Source organism: Coturnix japonica, chromosome 15 (assembly GCF_001577835.2).
Source record: "Coturnix japonica isolate 7356 chromosome 15, Coturnix japonica 2.1, whole genome shotgun sequence".
Lineage (NCBI taxonomy): Eukaryota > Metazoa > Chordata > Aves > Galliformes > Phasianidae > Coturnix > Coturnix japonica.
Genome location: NC_029530.1, coordinates 8,817,776 through 8,835,376, shown reverse-complemented (window position 1 = coordinate 8,835,376; position 17,601 = coordinate 8,817,776). Strand labels below are relative to the sequence as shown.

The 17,601-nt window shown below is 45.8% G+C and overlaps 1 protein-coding gene across 5 annotated transcripts in view; it reads left to right on the top strand.

Annotated features, from left to right (window-relative positions):
* The window catches only part of MORC2 (MORC family CW-type zinc finger 2), a 30,973-nt gene that overhangs the window by 8,916 nt on the left and 4,456 nt on the right, over nucleotides 1-17,601 (top strand). For all 5 annotated transcript variants that reach the window (XR_001558550.2, XM_015878176.2, XM_015878180.2 and 2 more), the window contains exons 5-20: nucleotides 2,042-2,132; nucleotides 2,851-2,959; nucleotides 3,290-3,449; nucleotides 3,532-3,643; nucleotides 3,952-4,077; nucleotides 8,117-8,196; nucleotides 10,419-10,501; nucleotides 11,422-11,507; nucleotides 12,910-13,050; nucleotides 13,424-13,578; nucleotides 13,721-13,849; nucleotides 14,929-15,034; nucleotides 16,175-16,307; nucleotides 16,623-16,697; nucleotides 16,800-17,180; nucleotides 17,451-17,594. Coding sequence is in view for 4 of the 5 variants with exons in the window: in XM_015878176.2 (XP_015733662.1) it covers nucleotides 2,042-2,132; nucleotides 2,851-2,959; nucleotides 3,290-3,449; nucleotides 3,532-3,643; nucleotides 3,952-4,077; nucleotides 8,117-8,196; nucleotides 10,419-10,501; nucleotides 11,422-11,507; nucleotides 12,910-13,050; nucleotides 13,424-13,578; nucleotides 13,721-13,849; nucleotides 14,929-15,034; nucleotides 16,175-16,307; nucleotides 16,623-16,697; nucleotides 16,800-17,180; nucleotides 17,451-17,594 (2,111 nt within the window). In the remaining variant the exon portion in view is untranslated. The remainder of the gene's footprint in view (nucleotides 1-2,041; nucleotides 2,133-2,850; nucleotides 2,960-3,289; nucleotides 3,450-3,531; nucleotides 3,644-3,951; nucleotides 4,078-8,116; nucleotides 8,197-10,418; nucleotides 10,502-11,421; nucleotides 11,508-12,909; nucleotides 13,051-13,423; nucleotides 13,579-13,720; nucleotides 13,850-14,928; nucleotides 15,035-16,174; nucleotides 16,308-16,622; nucleotides 16,698-16,799; nucleotides 17,181-17,450; nucleotides 17,595-17,601) is intronic.

Below are 17,601 nucleotides of genomic sequence, written 5' to 3'. Positions count from 1 at the left end.
AGGGCTGGAGCATCTGCAGCTCCTCTGTGTGACCTGTGCTAGGGCCTGCATAATGTAGGATTTCTTTCTGACACCTGATCAGCTGACACATCATTCAGAAGGGTTTTCTGTCACTGTTCTGGGCAAACAGCAGTCAGGACTTAAACAACTCTGTCTCCCCTTTTTACACTTTTAATTGGTGCCCTTATTTGTCTGGAGTTGTAAAGCTCAATCTCCCATGCTCGGGGTGTTCTTTCAGTTTGTTTTTTGTCTTTTCTGTTTGGCATAGCTCACATTGGTGCTCATTTTGTTGCCAGGGAGTTTGTTTTTTACATCTAGCAGCTCTAAGGCACAGCGGAATGAAAACAGTGTGACTAAAATAGTTGCAAGTGAAACTCCCCTTAGAGCCCTCACTCAAAAAGTGTGGAAGAGTTTTCGTTTGTACCTTGTTTGTTTGGAGAAGGGTAAAGATCGAATAGCTCCCAAAGACGGTCTGGAGCAGAGAGCGAAACATCTTTGCCCTTCAGGACTTCCTTTTTCAGGGCATCGTTTGTGTTCCTCTGCCCAACAGAAACTGTATTTTCAGAGCGGTTTTGAATCTCCATCACTGAATGATAAACCATATGTTCACCTTTTCTGAGTGAGGAAATGCCTGGGATAATTACTCTTTTCCTTTTTTAGGCTTCTAAAATATTCTTAAGAGCAGTTGTTGATAAAAACTTTTCTTTTGCATAGTAAAAGGGTACTCATAATGTGCTCTTAGAATATCTCACATTCACCAGTCTGACTCGGTTTTAAAGCTGAAACAATAAAAAATAAAATCCAGACCTCCAAATATGAGATAACCTTCTAAAGTTTGCTTTCATTGGCATGAAAATACAATCCTAGGTTGGAATAAGAAAAAGAGGTCCTGTAATCCTTTCAGAATGTGTGTTTGAAACATCCCATAGACCTTTGTTGTGTACATACTGAACAGAGGGAGCAAGGTTGGTGCAAAGTTCTTCTCTCTTGTTTTTGCCTTGTTGTTTGTGGCTTTTAAGTCTGAATGCCATTTGCATGGGTAATAGCCTTCTGACATACAGATGGGTCATTTCTCGTTAAACCAATGAGCCTCGCTGCCTGTGCTGATGAACCTGGGTATGTTCAAACCCAGCCTGACCATTGCCTCCAGCTTTTTGTAGTGTTGGGGTGTAGTAAGGGATGTTCCAAGCTCTTTTGTATATGCACTGAGGATGTAACTGCTGTTAGTTTTCCTGTTTAAACTATTGTTCCTGTTAAGGCACTTCATGTTCCCTTGTATCTGGAATTGCTTTTTACTTCTCCCAGTAAATTCTATGGCGAACTGATTGCTATCTTTGGGGGAAGGGAGGATAATTCTTCTGTCCTACAGATGATATTAAAAGGTTTTGTACCTTGAACAATGGAAAGGCTTGAACTAAAAATGACAGCCCCTCTTTGCTATAAAGCTGTCATATCCATTAGTTTTGTCCTATGCCATTAAAAGTACTGTGACTTTATGTAGTAGTTGCAAAAATTAGCTTTTGGCGTAGCAGTGCGTTAATTGCTCATAGTGTTCCATTCAAATTCATAAAGAGAAAGTAATTCATTTATTCTGAACTCGAAACCTTTTTATCTGGTGACTCATGCTCTACACTGAGAGGCGTTGGGTCTGTGGTGTTAGTGGTAGCCTTGGAGCTGCAGTATCCTTGGGCTGAGTTTTGGTTTACGAGCACGCTGATAATTGCAGTCAACGCAACAGATGATCTCCTTGACATTTTTTAGTTAAAACATCTTTGTGCAGTTCAGATGGGGGAACTGGTCTGATATGAGACTTGGAACTCTTCTTATCAGTATAACTGCATCTGTACAACACTTGTAGTGCAGGCAGTGCCATTGTCCAGAGCTGGATAGCAGAACTTCAAGGTGAGACCTTGGCTTGGGCTCGAGGCCTATTCCATATGACAATCTCTGTGTCACTTAAGTAAATGTGTTCAGATAGAGAATGTATATCCAAGTCTTTGTGTTAAAAGAAACCTTGGGTTTGCTCTGTCTCTCATTGCAGATGAAGCTGCCAGCGTTATTCAGTTTGGCAAATCAGCCAAGCGATCGCCAGAGTCAACTCAAATTGGGCAGTACGGGAACGGCTTGAAATCGTAGGTATTAATCAGAGCTGGTCTGCTGAGACTGTGGAGATTAGAGCTGAGATAGTCCATGTTTTGTTGGCTTTTTTGCATAGAGGTGTTTGTTCTATCAGAAAAACACGTGTGGATGAAATCTGAATTAAGGATGTCATGTTGGGGTATGTGGGAGCACTTTGGACAAGCACTGGAGCAGATAGATCTGTTCCAAGCTGAGTACAGTGTTTTGTTGCCGTGTTTAAGTGATGCGGGATATGGGTCAGAGCTGGATGAAGTAGTGAAAAGCAGGAACAAAAGACCCTTAATGTGCCTCTGTCAGACACATAGTGAAACTGGAGCTAAAATGTGCTGCAGCCTCTTACTAGGAGATTTGGCTGGTGCAAGTCAGATGAACTTACACTGCATAGTGTGAGGTGTAATGTAATGGAGCTTTCCAATCCTCACCTTTAAACTGTTAATAGTATGAGAGGAAAGAGTGTAGAGAGCTCAATTTCTTGTGAAGATGTCCAGGTTTAGATGCTTTATTGGAAGGAATGATATATTTAGAAAGAGAGGGTGGTTGCTGGTTTTAAGCCATTTTCCCTGTTATCTGCTCTTGGAGTCTCATAATTGAGCAGAATGGAAACAGACTGATAACTCAATCTGCTCTTTGAAGTGTTTGCATAAATTCTGCTTGTTTACCAAAAAGGGGCAGTCACCAAATGTCATGAAATTGCCCAAAATCTTTCTCCAGGGGTTCCATGCGGATTGGGAAAGACTTTATCCTGTTCACAAAGAAAAATAACACCATGACTTGCCTCCTCTTGTCCCGGACGTTTCATGAGGAAGAAGGCATTGATGAGGTTTGTACGTAATGAAGGGACGTAATGAATGCTGAAATCTCTGTGGTTCCACCAACTGAAAATTCATATACATTTAGTAGATAATTGAGGTGTTCTTTATCTGAACTCTTTACATGGAAATAAGTAAGACTGGATGGTGCAGAAGAATAACTTGGAGGCCGGAAAAGAGAGATCCTCGAGCATTTGGCAGTTAGGCAAAGGGCTGCAAAATTAAGAGCTCCTGCCTTAAATAGGGGCCTATAGGAAGGGTTGAGTTCACTCAGCCTCAATCAGCATAAATGACATGGAGGGGCTGAGTTGGGGTTGTTCCTGATACGGGGCTGTTCGCAGGTCATTGTCCCATTGCCCACCTGGAATGCATGGAACCGGGAGCCTGTGAGTGACAACATGGAGAAGTTTGCTATTGAGACAGAGCTGATTTACAAGTATTCCCCGTTCAAATCAGAACAGCAAGTGATGGAGCAGTTTAATAAGATCCGTGGTGAGAAAGGTATGTATGTATGGTGCTGGTGATGAGCGGGGTGGTTTGGGGTTTGAGTTGGGTTTGTCTGATCAACTTGTTACATGCTTAGGTACACTGGTGATCATCTTTAACCTCAAGCTGATGGACAACGGGGAGCCAGAGCTGGATGTGACTTCTGACCCTCGAGACATTCAGATGGCAGAAACCCCCCCAGAGGGAACGTAAGTGTGACTGGCATTACAGGCCCTCGGGTTCTGATCCAACTGTGTGGGGTTTGCCTGATAGGTGGAGGCTGTCTGACTATGTCTGGGCTGCTCTTAACTGAAGAAGAATTAAAAGGGAAAAACTGCGAAGGAAAGAGGAAAGACAAAAGACGAGCACTCTGATTAAGGAATCATTGATTACTTGGGGGATCAATTGAATGAGTCATCTTTGAACTATGTGGTCATAACAGGGAGAGTGTCTCCCATTAGTCCTACAGGGAAATGCAGAACGAACTGCCTAGTTTCTATAAACATCTCTCTTACAGAAAGCCTGAGCGCCGCTCCTTCCGTGCCTATGCTGCTGTGCTGTACATTGATCCCAGAATGAGAATCTTTATAAATGGGCACAAGGTACAAACCAAGAGACTTTCCTGCTGCTTGTACAAGCCAAGGTAAGTGTTAGAGCCAAAGTCTGCTTACACGTACAGGACCTTTCTTGCAGAAAAATGGTATAGCATTTTGCTGTCTGGATGTATCCTACATAACTCCACATTGAAGCCACAGAAACAGATCTTAAGAGACAGGGATGTTACACAAGACAACGTCAGATGCCTTGTACAGTTTCAGACAGATGATGTTAATTGCTCTTCCTATATTTATCAAGGCTGTAACCTCATAGTAAGGCCACCAGATTTGGCAGGCACAGTTTGCCTTTAGTGAAGCCATGTTGGCTGTCACCAGTCACCTCTTTATTTTCCATGGGCTTCAGCACAACTTCCAAGGGGACGTGCTCCAGTGTGTTGCCAGGCACAGAGGTGAGCTGACTGACCTCCAGTTCCCCTGGCCTTCCATTTTTTAACAGGACAGAGAAATAGCTGTGGTGCATCCTACAACTATACAGAAAGGAAACCACACTGAACACTTGAAATAGTTATTTTGAAGTTAACCTTTACCGGTGGCTCATTGAGGTTTGAACAGAGATTGGGAAAGGCTGTTCCCTGTCTTCCTTTTGAATTCCCTTAAACATGGCACATTTGAAAGTGAGATGAGATGTCAGTTGTCTTCTAAGAGAATATAGAAGGTTCTGAGGATGAGAGAGGAATAAAGGGAAGGTGTATGTAGGTCTGTCTGACATGGTAGCATTCTGTCCGTGGTAGTGCATACACAGGCTGCGTTCTAAGGTAGCCCTATGCCTTAATAACACACTGCCATTTTGTACTGCAGTAGAGTTTGAGCAGTGTGGGCCCACCATCAACTTCCTGCATGTTTTTCCTAGTTGCATTTTGTCAAGCTGCTGATAAGTGCCCTTTGAACCTGGCTAATTTTCAGCTTACATAAGTCTGCCCGTCAAGCTCACACTTACTCAGCTTCTTTAATTAGAAGTTGGAAAGTGGTGTCAGAAACTTGAGAAAAGTCAAGCGAGATTGCATCCACTGCTCTCCCCTTCTCAGCCTTTTCACTGTCAAAGGCAGCCAGAATGACTTGACTCTGGTTTGTACAGGAGCATAGAGGGGAAGCATATTGATGTTAGGAAGATCCTTTGGAGGGCAGTTAATGCTGTAGCACTTGATCATAGATGTTTGTGGCAGAGCTGCTGTAGTCTAGGCCAGTTTACTGCTGAGCTTTCCTAGCCAGAAAACTGGCTGACAGCCTGAAGAGATGCTGTGCTGAGTGTTCTATGTAAGGACTGCTTGCTAATCTCTGTGGGAGAGTCATGATATGGATATGATTATTCATAGCCTCCTAATTAAAGGCTGCTTAAGTACTGTAATGGAATGGCATTCGTCCATCAGTACAGAGACACACCTGTCCGTTTTCATTGGTGGATTTTGAAGGAAATGCGTTATAAACTAGTTTGCCATGCTAAAAGCAGGCCGTTACTTGATGCTGAGCTTTAGGCCAGGTCTTTCTGCTTGAAGTTATCATTTCATGCTCTACGTTGGGCCATTCTGCTCTGAAGATCTGCTGGGGGGGTTCACCTCCTGAAGACAATGAATTCTCTCCCATTTGTAGGGCAGTAACTCTGTGTTCATCTCTGAAGGAAGATCCTTTAACAGTGACTTGTCTTCAGGTTAGTTTTGTGATGTCAGAGAACAAAAAGTGGAAATCTGTAATGGCCCTCTGGGTGTTTAAATGCCTTTACTGTGCAAATCTGGGTTTTGCAGCCCTTGTTTTGCCCTCCTTCAGAAATAACAGCTTGTGATCTGAGCAGAATGTTTGTTCTTTTGTCACCTGTCCTTCCTGAATGCTGTCCTTCTGTGGACTGTATCATCAGCTACCAGCGTGGCCTTCCCTCCCATTCAGGTGGGAGAAAGAGATCCAGGACTGCCAAGGAAGCAGTTTTTCCTTACAAAAGGGCTCTGGATATATCCTGCCTTTTGCTAGAGTTCAGTGAGGCCTCATGCAACCTTTCTGGAACCTGTGATGTCCAGGAGCCAGTCCGCTTTTATGCAGGTCTTTCAGCAACTTTTATAGGTGTGATGCTGCAACACCACGCTGCCTGGAAGCTGCTTTCATCTCTTGAACAGTTACTTCATCTGTTGCCTCCCACAGTCACTGTTTCAACTTGTTTTGCAGCACAGTACGTGCAGCTAGAAGGAAGCAGGCTGTTCTGCACATCAGCTTACATGCCTGCTATGTGGGCAAGCGGTGATCTCAGCAGGCATCGGGTTCAGGTGGCTGCAGTAGCACTGCATGCTGCTTTGTTTGCCTTGGCTATCTCTCTGAACTGTGTGCAATTATCATACCATGTGCAAGAGAGTTTCCTTTGTGAGGACACTCTAGGATGATCACAATTAACATCTTGAAGGCAGGAAAGTGTGGATTTCTTGTCTGTCGTGCTTCTCAATGCATATCTTTTTTACACCCCTTGAGTGTGAGCTTTCCTGGCTGTAGCCGAAGTCATTTGGCATTGCGAAATAAAGCAAAACTTACTGGCTGGGTCTTTTTTTTCTTTCTGGAATTGTTCAGTCTCTGGGACAGTTTATCTGGAACCAAATCTGTGCTGTTCTGCTTTTGGGCTATTGAACATTCCTGCAAGTAACTGAAGCTGGTGCAGGGAGCAGCGCTGGGAAGGTGAGAGTGGAGCTGGGCTGACAGCTTAGTCTGCCTGTTTGGGTTGGAAAGGAGGAGGTGTACCTTGCTTGGTGAAGCAGTCTGTCTGTGATCATGCCCAAGTACTTCTCTTATAGTTGTAGAATGGCTTGGGTTGGAAGCAACCTTAAAGATCATCTTGTTGTAACCCCCTTGCTGTGGGCATGGACATTTTCCACTAGGCCAGGCTGCCCAAAGCCCCATCCAGTCTGACTGAGAACTGTCCCAGAGATGGGGCTGCAGGAGCACTCTGCTGCCTCACATCCAGCTTCTTGTCCACCAGATCCCCAAATCCTTCTATGCAGGACTGCTCTCAAGGAGTTCTCCCTGTCTGTACACATAATTGGGATTTCCCCAACCCTCTCCCAGCACTCTGCCCTTTACATTCATGTGTACATTCAAGCTTGCCCAGGTCCCTGTGGATAGCATCCCTTCCTTCTGTCATATCAACCACACTGCTTACCTTGGTGTCTTCAGCAAACCTACTGAGGTACTCTCAATACCTCTGCCTGTGTCACTGATAAAGATGCTGAAGAGCACCAGTTGCAGGACAGACCCTAGGGGGACACCCCTTGTCTCCAGCCTTCACCTGATGAACACAGAGCTGTTGACCATAACCTCCTTCCTCAAGAGTCACTTGTTGAGATCATCCAGCTTCACTCTGTTCCCTCTCACCCAGGAATGTAAGGCAGAATGCAGATGATGTAATTTAATTGTTTCAACGTGTTGACAGCAGTTGTGTTTTCCAAATGCTGGTTCTGGTTCTTGGCTCCAGGTAGCTTAGATCAGCTAAGTAGGTCTGAGTAGATTGCACAACCCAGTACCCGACTTTGCCTCTCCTAACATGGTTATTTGATGTGTTGCGCTGTATATGGAAGATGAAACAAGCCATCGCAACTCAATAACACTTTACAAGGTTGTAAAGCAGACATGTCCTGAAATTTAGGAGCTGCAGCTTGAAGCTGCGTTCAGGCATTTCCTGTGCTGCGTTACAGGCTTTGAGCTAACTCTGCCTGGAGGTGCGTGCTGTGAAACTGCACGTGTGGACATCTATTAGTTATAAGAAGTTTCACATATACGTTTGGTATTCTTTTCCCTTCTGAAGATGTTCTCCTTAATTAATCCTTGGATTCCTTTCAAGAATATGGAGTTTGTTACACCTGCCCTGTGTGATGCAGGAGAGAATGATGTAGCTGCATTTACTGCTAGAGCATCTGTGACTTAAAGATATGGCCAGAAAGCCCAGTTACTGATTCATAAACCTTCTCAATTTGTTGTGTATCCTTTCGGGGGGGAGGGGAAATCGAGTAGTGTGTGGGGACTTTATTTTGTAAGAAAGCGATGAATCTGGCCCTGACCCTACTGCTGAGATTGCTGATGGTGTTTTGATCGTCACAGGATGTACAAATACACTTCAAATCGTTTCAAGACTCGTGCAGAGCAAGAGGTGAAGAAAGCAGAGCACATGGCGAGGATAGGTGAGTCCTGGGGTACACATGCATCCTGATGCTGCTGTAGCAAAGGGAAGGACGAGGCTCTCACCCGGTATCACCTGAAGTTGGTAGTTTCTGTGATCTCCGTGGTTGCAAAGAAGCTGGTTACTGTGGGTGACTGAGACTTGCTTCTGTGCAATGGAGGGAATTCATGTTATTCCTGTAGGCCGCTTCCTCTCAGGGATGCATGTAACAGAATAACCCTCGAGCTGCACAGCAAAGCATAGCCCAGTACGATAGATGGTGAGGTTTAAGCAGTTTATCTTGTGCCTCCATCCTCATAGATGAGAGTTTTTTTTAGATTGGGGCCTGTAGCCAGAGCAGGTGTTCAGCAAACTTGCATTCTGCTCCAGAAGGCTACAGATCCCATGATTTGGAAAGGTTTCTTTTTTGCGGCATTACACGAGGCCTTCGTGATGTTTGAAAGGTGAGCTTCAGTGCCTTGGCAGTGAGGAATTCTGCCCTTCAGTGTCCCGCTGCCAAGAAGGGATACCAGCACTGAAATGGATATCAGCACTGAAACAAACTCACCTTCATCACCAAAGCACTTCACTTTCTCCAGTAGTGAAATGAGTGCTAAACCTTGTTCTGCAAGAACTGACTGCGTTAAGTCTTCAGGGCTAAAACAGTCCTGTAGCATTAACCTCAGCTGCAGTGGCACAGATCTCATTGCTTTGCTTTTGGGAAAACCAGTTTCATCTTTGATATTCTGTTCCATATACCAAGGGCTCTCTTCCTACTGCTGATAGAGAAGATTAATTTCTCCTTATTTCCAGTCTGTGATCCTACATGTATCACAGACCAGGAATGGAAACATGGCTGGTATCGAGGACAAGGAGAAAACTCCTCATTCACTGAGAACCAACTTTCCTGCCTCCTGTGATGAGCTGTAGCATCCACATCCCTTGGCAGGCGGATGGATCTCTACAGTCAATCTGGGACACTTCATTGCATTGCCATATGGGCAGGCATCCCTCTGTTCTTCCCATCACTTTATGGGCAGGCATCCCTCTGTTCTTCCCTTCAAACCTGGCTGTTCTTAGTTTGCCCACTGCTATGATCCAAGCTTAGATACAGATGGAATATGTGAGTGGATGCATTTTTAAGCTGTCTCCAAACTTGTGTTGTCCCATTTAGCCAACCTGGGTGCACTGTGAGGGCACTGGGTGTCACGCAGTGCAATTAAGCTGTTCCTTGCTCAAGGAGTTACTGTGTCCCTCAGGGAGCTAAGGTAGCAGAACTCCAACAGAACACAGAAAAGAAAGGAAAGGTGACAAACGTGCATTTCCACATGTAATCCTGACCCAGCACTGAGGGGGGTGGTGACCACTCAGCAGTAACCTCAGTTCTGCATCAGCAGCCAAAATACCTCATTGAGATGTATGGTGCAGGTGGCAGCTGCAGCTGGAGGCATCCCCTGCCCAAACAGGGCATGACTTGCCGGTCCACATTTACTGTGGGGCCTCATAATGTGTGGGATGGAGAAAAGAGCCGTGTTCCAAACAGTTAGTTCTTTGTCCGTACAGCTGTAAGCACAGCAGCCTTCTGACATGAAAGGGAGTATGAGGGAGGATCATAGCCAATGTGCTTTGGGATGGGGGAGCATGCAGATGCAAGGTATGCGTTGCTAACTTGCAAGAGCTGTTTGTGTCTCCATTTTAGGAGGGAATTTCACAGCTGAAAATGAGGTTTGTTGAATGGATCTGGGGTGGGTGGGGGTGTGGGGCAGTGTGTGCCAGCTGCCCTGCAGCCATGTTGGTAATGCCTAAAAGAGGTGGGAAGAGGAAGTTCTTCTAGGTGGTAAAATTTGTGTATGTGAAGAGCATCAGACATAATCGTATGTTTTTTTATGTCCTATTTTGTGTGTAGCACAGATGAGTGCTCTTTATTTTCCAGGCAAAACATAGTGAATACCATAAATACACACCTTTCTAAGTTGTGCTTTCACAGATTTTCAGCCCTGCCATTGTGCCAGTGTTGACTGTGACCTCTGCCCAAATGTAAAGTGCTTTATTAATGATCATCTCATATGTAACGTTTTCTTTTGTACCTTCCTGTGTTGCTTCATTGTCTCTCCCTTATCCAGGTTAACCCAGCACAGGCTGTCTCTGCACATCTGTTAGCACCAGTTGAATGCCGTGCTGTCTGCACTCAGTGCCTGCTGATGTGGCTGTTGGTTCATGTTGTTCTTTCTCTTGGTGTTTCAGCGGAGGAGAAGGCTCGGGAGGCAGAGAGCAAAGCCCGCGCGTTTGAGCTGCGCCTCGGGGGGGACCTTACCCGGGAGTCCAGGGTGAGTTGTGCTGCTCTGCCAAGCTGGGCGTTGGGCATTGAAGGAGAGGTTGAGAAGTGTGGCTTTGGATGGGAGAGGGAACAGCTTAGCACCTGCTGTTAGCACTTGGGTGTGTGAGGGGAGCAGCTGGTGACTTCTGTTGGAGATAAGTTGTCAGCAGTGTTCAGTCATCAGCAATGTCATCACTGCAGGACATGCTTAAGCGTGTCTTGTTTTCCAGCCCCAGAGAGAAGGAAGCATGCTGATACTCCAATGCACACAGCTTTCAATATCTATCAGTTGGCAGGTGATCCCCTGCCAGTATTGGAGTTTTACTGTGAAGGTGCTTTGATTTGGTGCTCCTTTTGAGGCTGAGGGAATGCAGAGTATTGGAACAGAAGTAAAACTGTGGGGATTTTATTTTCATTCCTTTGGATTCTCTCTCTTACTGCTCCTGCAGTTTCATCCTCAGTTTCCTCAAACCATTGTTCTCTTGGTTTCCTTCTGATGGTTCCTCACCAAGCTGCAGCCCTGTGGGCTTGGAGAGGTGGGAAGGCTGAGCTGGGAAGGAGTTGCCAGGTGGTGCAGCAAGTGGCCTGAGCTTAAAATTACTCCTTAATGATAGCTAATGAAAAATCCAGACTTGGAGTATCCCAGCTATTTCCCTTCTGTGTCCTGCCCTTCACCCTGTGCCTTTGGTTGCACTGACAGTTACATTTAGATGCTTCCTTCTAAGCAACTGTGAAGCTGCTTAAGCAACCCAGACAACTGGCACAGCCCTGTATGTTTGGGAGTTCTAATTATTGCCCAGCTCAGCTGGCGGATTCTTTACATTTGGAAGATTGGTGAGATCTTTGAAGAAGGAGGGAGGAAAAAACCTCGGGGGCTGAGTGTTCCTGCAGCTCAGAGCAGCAGTTTTACTGTGCTGTATGTGTTGGCAGGTGACGTTACGTCAGGTGCAGAACTCGGCCATCACCATGCGCCGAGAGGCCGACGTCAAGAAGAGGATTAAGGATGCAAAGCAGCGGTGAGTCCGAGGCAGCTGCAATCTCTGATCTCCTCAGCCTGTTTTTGCTCCACGCGCTCCAATGATTCTCCTGCTTTATTTCATGTCATAGAGTGAAAAATCCAGCTCAAAGCTTGGGTGTCTGCGGGCATCTGTTCAGCCACAAGGGCTGAGTTGGCTTTTGAGGTTGCTTCTGCTGTTCCCCTCCTTAGTTTCTGAAAAAAGCATTTGAAAATGGCTTCTTTTTCCTTTTCTTTAGCAACAGCTTTTATCATTCTCCTGCTTGTCTGCTTTGCATTTGCGCTTCAGATTCAGGGGAACAAAGACTTGCCATCAACTAACAGTGAAATGACTTTGCTTGGAGTTGTAGAGGTGTTTCCTCAGAGCTCATTGAGTTCTGTTGCAGTCCTTGCCATGAATTCCTGTGGCATTGTTAGAACTCATGGGAATAATTAGCACTTTGTATATGAGCTTTCTGCCTATTTTTCATATGCATTTCACAAACCCTAACAGAAAATGTCTCAGAGTAAGGGCTGATTAACAGAAAGGCTGATTACTTACAGCCAAGGCTGATGGTGAGCGTGGTTTGGGGTTTGTGTATCCCAGGTCTCTGTTCCAAGCTGTTTGTTTTGCATCCTGATTTACATCCCTGCTGGGTCAGGACTATCCCACACTTGCTGCCAGAAATGAACTTAATGCATTTTAATATCTTAAATAATTGCAATTCAGAAGCAGCAGAGCTGTGATCTTCGGCTTCCATCTCAGTTGTGCATGTAAGGCTTATCTTTTAGTTCTTTCTTTTGACAACACTGATAATGTATGAAGTGTAACTTGGATTTGTTTTGAGGTATTTGAATGTGAAGACAGACTCCAGTCTTAGAGCTACAGGTTACTACTACGTAGTGCTCATGAATGCACAACTCAGGGTCTCTCAGTGTCTGATAGCAGTAGCAGAAGGTAGCAGATAAGGAGAAAGAATTCCAAGCATCTTCAACCGGACGTGGCACTGAGGGACGTGGTGTGGTGGGGGTTGGTGGTCAGACCTGCTGAGCTTAGGGCTCTTTTCCAACCTTAATCATTCCATGATTCCGCTCTAAAGATTAAGAGCTTAGAGAAGCCAAACACCTCCCTGGGGCTGTGCACGTGGGTTTAAGGCAGGATAGGGGCACAGACAACGCTGTATAATAGTTAAAGCTTTTTGCCTCATGTTTGGTGATAACTTCAGCCTGAAACTGAGGTGTCCTCATTACAGTGATCAGGCTGCCTCAGCAAGTAACGTTCAGCCTAAATTGATGTCTGCATTGTGAAGCCTTTGTGCTGCGCTCATCATCAGCTGTAGCACACGCTCAAACAGAACTCCTGAGTTTTAGAAATGAGAACAGAATATTTCGAGCTCCTCAGAGCTCCTCTCATTGTGTTACAGGGCACTGAAGGAACCCAAAGAACTCAACTTTATTTTTGGTGTGAATATTGAGCAGCGCGAGCTGGACGGCATGTTCATTTATAACTGCAGTCGGCTGATAAAGATGTATGAGAAGGTGGGCCCACAGCTGGAGGGTGGCATGTGAGTTTTTGGAGATTTTTCAGTGTATTTTTGCATGTCCTTACACATAACTTAGGTCTTCTAATGGTCTTTTTTTCTGCATTAATCATTGTTTGTGAGCATGAGATTTTCACTTTCTCAACCTTTTGTTTGGAGTCTGACCCATAACCCGTGTTCTAACATTGCCCAGTGCTTCCATGTTTTCCCATTTGAGTTCTCTCTGTACCAGCTCAGGCCTGAGTTGCGGAGCTAATAAACGTAAGAACAGTTCTGCTGCAAGGATACGTGTGTGTGTGTGTGGTTGTGTGTGTGCCATCTGCTGTTCTCATTGCTGTGTGTCTCAATGATGACCTCCCATTTCAGTACTGTTCCTGACTGTGTGTTCCTCTGGCAGGGCATGTGGTGGAGTAGTCGGTGTCGTGGATGTGCCCTATCTGGTTCTGGAGCCAACTCATAATAAACAAGACTTTGCTGATGCCAAAGAATACCGACACTTGTTGAAGGCCATGGGGGAGCACTTAGCTCAGTACTGGAAGGATGTAGCTATAGGTAATGAAGCTTTACAGCTTCCAAGGGAAGGAGGGGGAGACTTTGGCTGGGAGGGAACTGAGGGAGTGAACAGCCAAGAGTGAATGTGAGGATTTTTATGATTATTAACTCTGTATTGAATGGAAGCTTGTTTGTTTTGCAGCCCAGAGGGGTATCATCAAGTTCTGGGATGAATTTGGTTATCTGTCAGCAAACTGGAACCAGCCTCCATCCAGTGAACTGCGCTACAAACGGCGCAGAGCCATGGAGATCCCCACCACCATCCAGTGCGGTGCGTGTGAACAGCTGCAGTTTAGGAGGCTGCTCCTCCTTGGGGAGGGAACTCCTGTCTGCATTATGGGGACAGATAGATGGGAGGAGGTTTGAGATGAACTCATCTATTGTGGTTTCCTGCTAGGGTTTGTTGTCTCCTTTTCTGAGTTCCCTCTGTCTTTTACCCAGCATCTGCTGGTACATTTAAATGTCTTATAATAAGGTTTTGGTCCTGCATAGTGTGCTGACCATGATGTTCTGGATATAGCACAGAAAGGGCCCATTTACAGTCATCTTTTTAGCTTCTCTTTTCTGCACTGCTGAGTGGCTCTGGCTAAGCCCTTATTCCAGCTGGGAGAAGGGAGATCTCAACATAACCACTTCCTCATTTCATAGAGGGACACTGAACTTCCATGACCGTTTTCCCACGGGAACTGGGAATGAGGACATAGCAAGGAACGTGGAGCCAATCGTTAGGAATTATTTTGTCATGCTCTCCTCCCTAGATGGTTTGCTCAGCAACTTCCAGGTTCTTCACACACAGGAGGAGCTTTCCTATTACTCTTCATCATCTTTGCTGTTGACATCTGCTGTGCAAAATCCTCCCAGGGCCTGATTTGAAAATACTTGCCTTTTATTACATATTATGATGTTGGTTTCCTGGTAGTCCAGCAGTGCCCTGAAAACCAAACTCAGTGCATCTGACTCATCTAAAACCTCTTACGTTATCTAATTTTAGTGGTTATGTCTCTGAGTTCTCAAGCATTGGTGCCAGTACAGGGGCAGCCCATCTCCTGAGATGGAGCAGCCCATCCTGAAATCACTGCTCATTTTTAAGTGCTGTCATTGTAGCAGTGAACTGCTCAAGTATCAGTTGATGCCAGGCTTCATCAGGTTATCGTTACGGTTGCTTTGCTTACTACATTTGAGGTCTTCCTCAAAGTGGAGGTATATGTTGTGTGCAGCTGTATTTTGCCACTAGTCTTAACTATGTTTAGGAAATAGATGTGATCCTTGGGCATTGAACAAGCTTGAGAAGTGCTGTGGAAAGGGAACTTGATTGTGCATTTCTGATTTGCAAAGTGTTTACTTTAACAGACGTATGCCTGAAATGGAGGACTCTCCCATTCCAGCTGAGTTCGGTGGAGAAGAATTACCCTGATAGTTGGGTGTGCTCTATGAACCCTGACCCTGAGCAAAATAGGTAAGAATCAATTAATATAAATAATGCCTTACTTGCCTGTTTATGGTTAGGAGGTTTTTGGGAACAGCTGGAGTGACAGACAGTAGTTCTGTACCTGTATGGCACACATGTGGGCTGTGCTTGCAGTCTGACCAAGTAATGATGAGGTACTAATTGGTGCTGACATGCGGGTGGACTTGGCTGTGCTCTCAGAGCGTTGGCTGGTGATGCAAAACTGGAAGAGTGGCTCCTTTGCCAAAGGGCTGTGCTGCCCTCCAGAGGGACCTGGACGTGCTGGTGGAGTGGGCTGACAGGAACTCATGATATTCAGCAAGAATTGCAGGGTCCTGCACCTGGGGAGGAACAGCCTGAGACACCAGGGTATGGTGGGAGAGCCCAGTTGAAAGGAAGCTGTTCAGAAAAGACCTGGGGGGGGGGGGGCGTACTGGTGGGCACCAGCTTGATCATGAGCTGTCAGCAGGCAAAGATGACCAGCAGTGTTCTGGGCTGTGTCAGGAAGAATGCTGCAAGCAAGAGAAGCAGTGTTGCATTGAGATAAGCAATGGATACAAACTGAAATAAAGGAGGATCTTCCTTGAATATCAGGCAACACTTTGACCACGAGGGTGACCGTGCACTGGCACAGGCTGCCCAGAGGGTCTGGAGTTTCCTTGTGGGTACTTAGAAGCCATCTGGATGTGGTCCTGGTTTATCCTATTGTTTGCATCTCTGTGTGAGTAGAAGGGTTGGACTGGATGGCCTCCAGAAGGTCTGTTCCAACCTCAACCATTCAATGCTTCTGTGAAACTGAGTTCCTTTGTGGGTTCTCCGCACTGTCACTGGAAGTATGATTGTACCAATAGTTCACACAGCCAAATTGTTACCCATCTTTGTACTGACCTATCCCCAAACTTAGTTTAATATGGCTCCAGGGCTTTGAACTGGTAATTCCCAGTGTAAATGGCTTGGTTTATTAGTAATGCCTTTGATCCTTACATTTTGCATTGCCCAGGGAGAAAACAGCTACCTCTGGGATTGTGGGCACTGTAGAAAGAAAAAGGGGTTTTAGTGCTGTGCAAGGGATGGGAACAGCGCTGCAAGTGAGAGAGGTGGAGATTCTGCTGTCTGTACTGAAGTTGTCTTGCATTCCTTTGGTGTTAGGTGCGACGCTCCAGAGCAGAAGCAGAAATTACCACTGGGAACCTTGAAGAAAGACTCAAAATCGCAGGAGGAAAAGCAGAAACAGCTGTCAGAGAAAATCCGCCAGCAGCAGGAGAAACTAGAAGCACTTCAGGTAAAACTGGAGGTCCCCTTCTAAGCACAGCGGGCATTGAGGAACCTGGTGCCAGCAGATGATGCTGAGAGTGATGTCCTCTAATAGTGTGTGTGCTGTGTCGCATTCATTGGGTGGGCTTGTTTTAATACAACATCTCAAGTCTCATCTCCTGTTAGGAAGGTGGGAGTTGACTGCTGGCGTCACAGTCTTGAGAGACAGCAGAAAATGCCTTCTTTACAATTCCTGATCTTGTTTGAAACGGGCAAGCTGTTTGCTAGGCTGGGTTCATGCAGCTTTTAAAAGTAAGTTTTTTGGGTTTTCTTTCTTTAACAGAAAACCACGCCAGTTCGATCTCAAGCTGACTTAAAGAAGCTGCCTCTGGAAGTGACCACTCGGCCTGCAGGGGAGGTAATGGGGATACCACTGTAGGCTACTCTTCTGCACTGCCCTTAGCTCAGAGCCTGACTTTTCTGTCTGTTTTCTCTGTATACCTTGATTTGGAACACCCAGCAAGTGGCTCGATCTCAGCGCCCGCGATCTCCTCCCTTACCCGATGTCATCAAGAATGCTCCCAGCAGACCACCTTCATTTACACTTCCTTCCAAGTCCGTCAGTCAGCTGAAAAAGAGTTCTTCTACTTGGACACATATTAACACTCCCAGATTGGCAAGCATTCTCTCCAAGGAAGAGGCCAGCACTTCCAAGACACACCACGATGCTGTGACAGTTGGGAGGTCTAACAGCACTTCAAAGACTCTTGCTAAGCTAACTACAGCAACCAAACCCTCCTCTGCTGCCCCGCAGAGCCCCAAAAGTCCCCGTGAAGCACCCAGCTCAAAAACTGCCAAGGCGTCAACACCAAAGAAATCTGCCATTGTCAAATCTCCCCAGGTGAGATTCAGTGGGATGAAAACCATCAGCTCCTTACCTGCTGTTCTGCATAGCCCATGTTGCTGTGTCACATCACAATGGGATAATGGAGCAGCAGGGTTGAGGGCTTGTATTATTATTGTATGGCACCTGTAGAAACTTGAATAGTGAAGATTTGTGGGGTTGGTTTATGCCGAGTTGGTTTCCTGTTTGTTTGTTAAATAACTTGGCAAATAGATTTTGTTTTATAACGTACCTGAGGTACAGCTGGACCTTGTTTGCCTCCTTCAGGCCTCCACCCCCCGCAAGAGGTCTGTGCAGGCTGCTGAGGAGCTGTCTGAAGAAGAAGTGGAGTGCAAGAAGGAGAGGACAAAACGGGGCAAATTTGTAGCAGTGAAAGAGGAGAAGAAAGATCCCAGTGAGGTGGAGGTAGAGGTGAGAG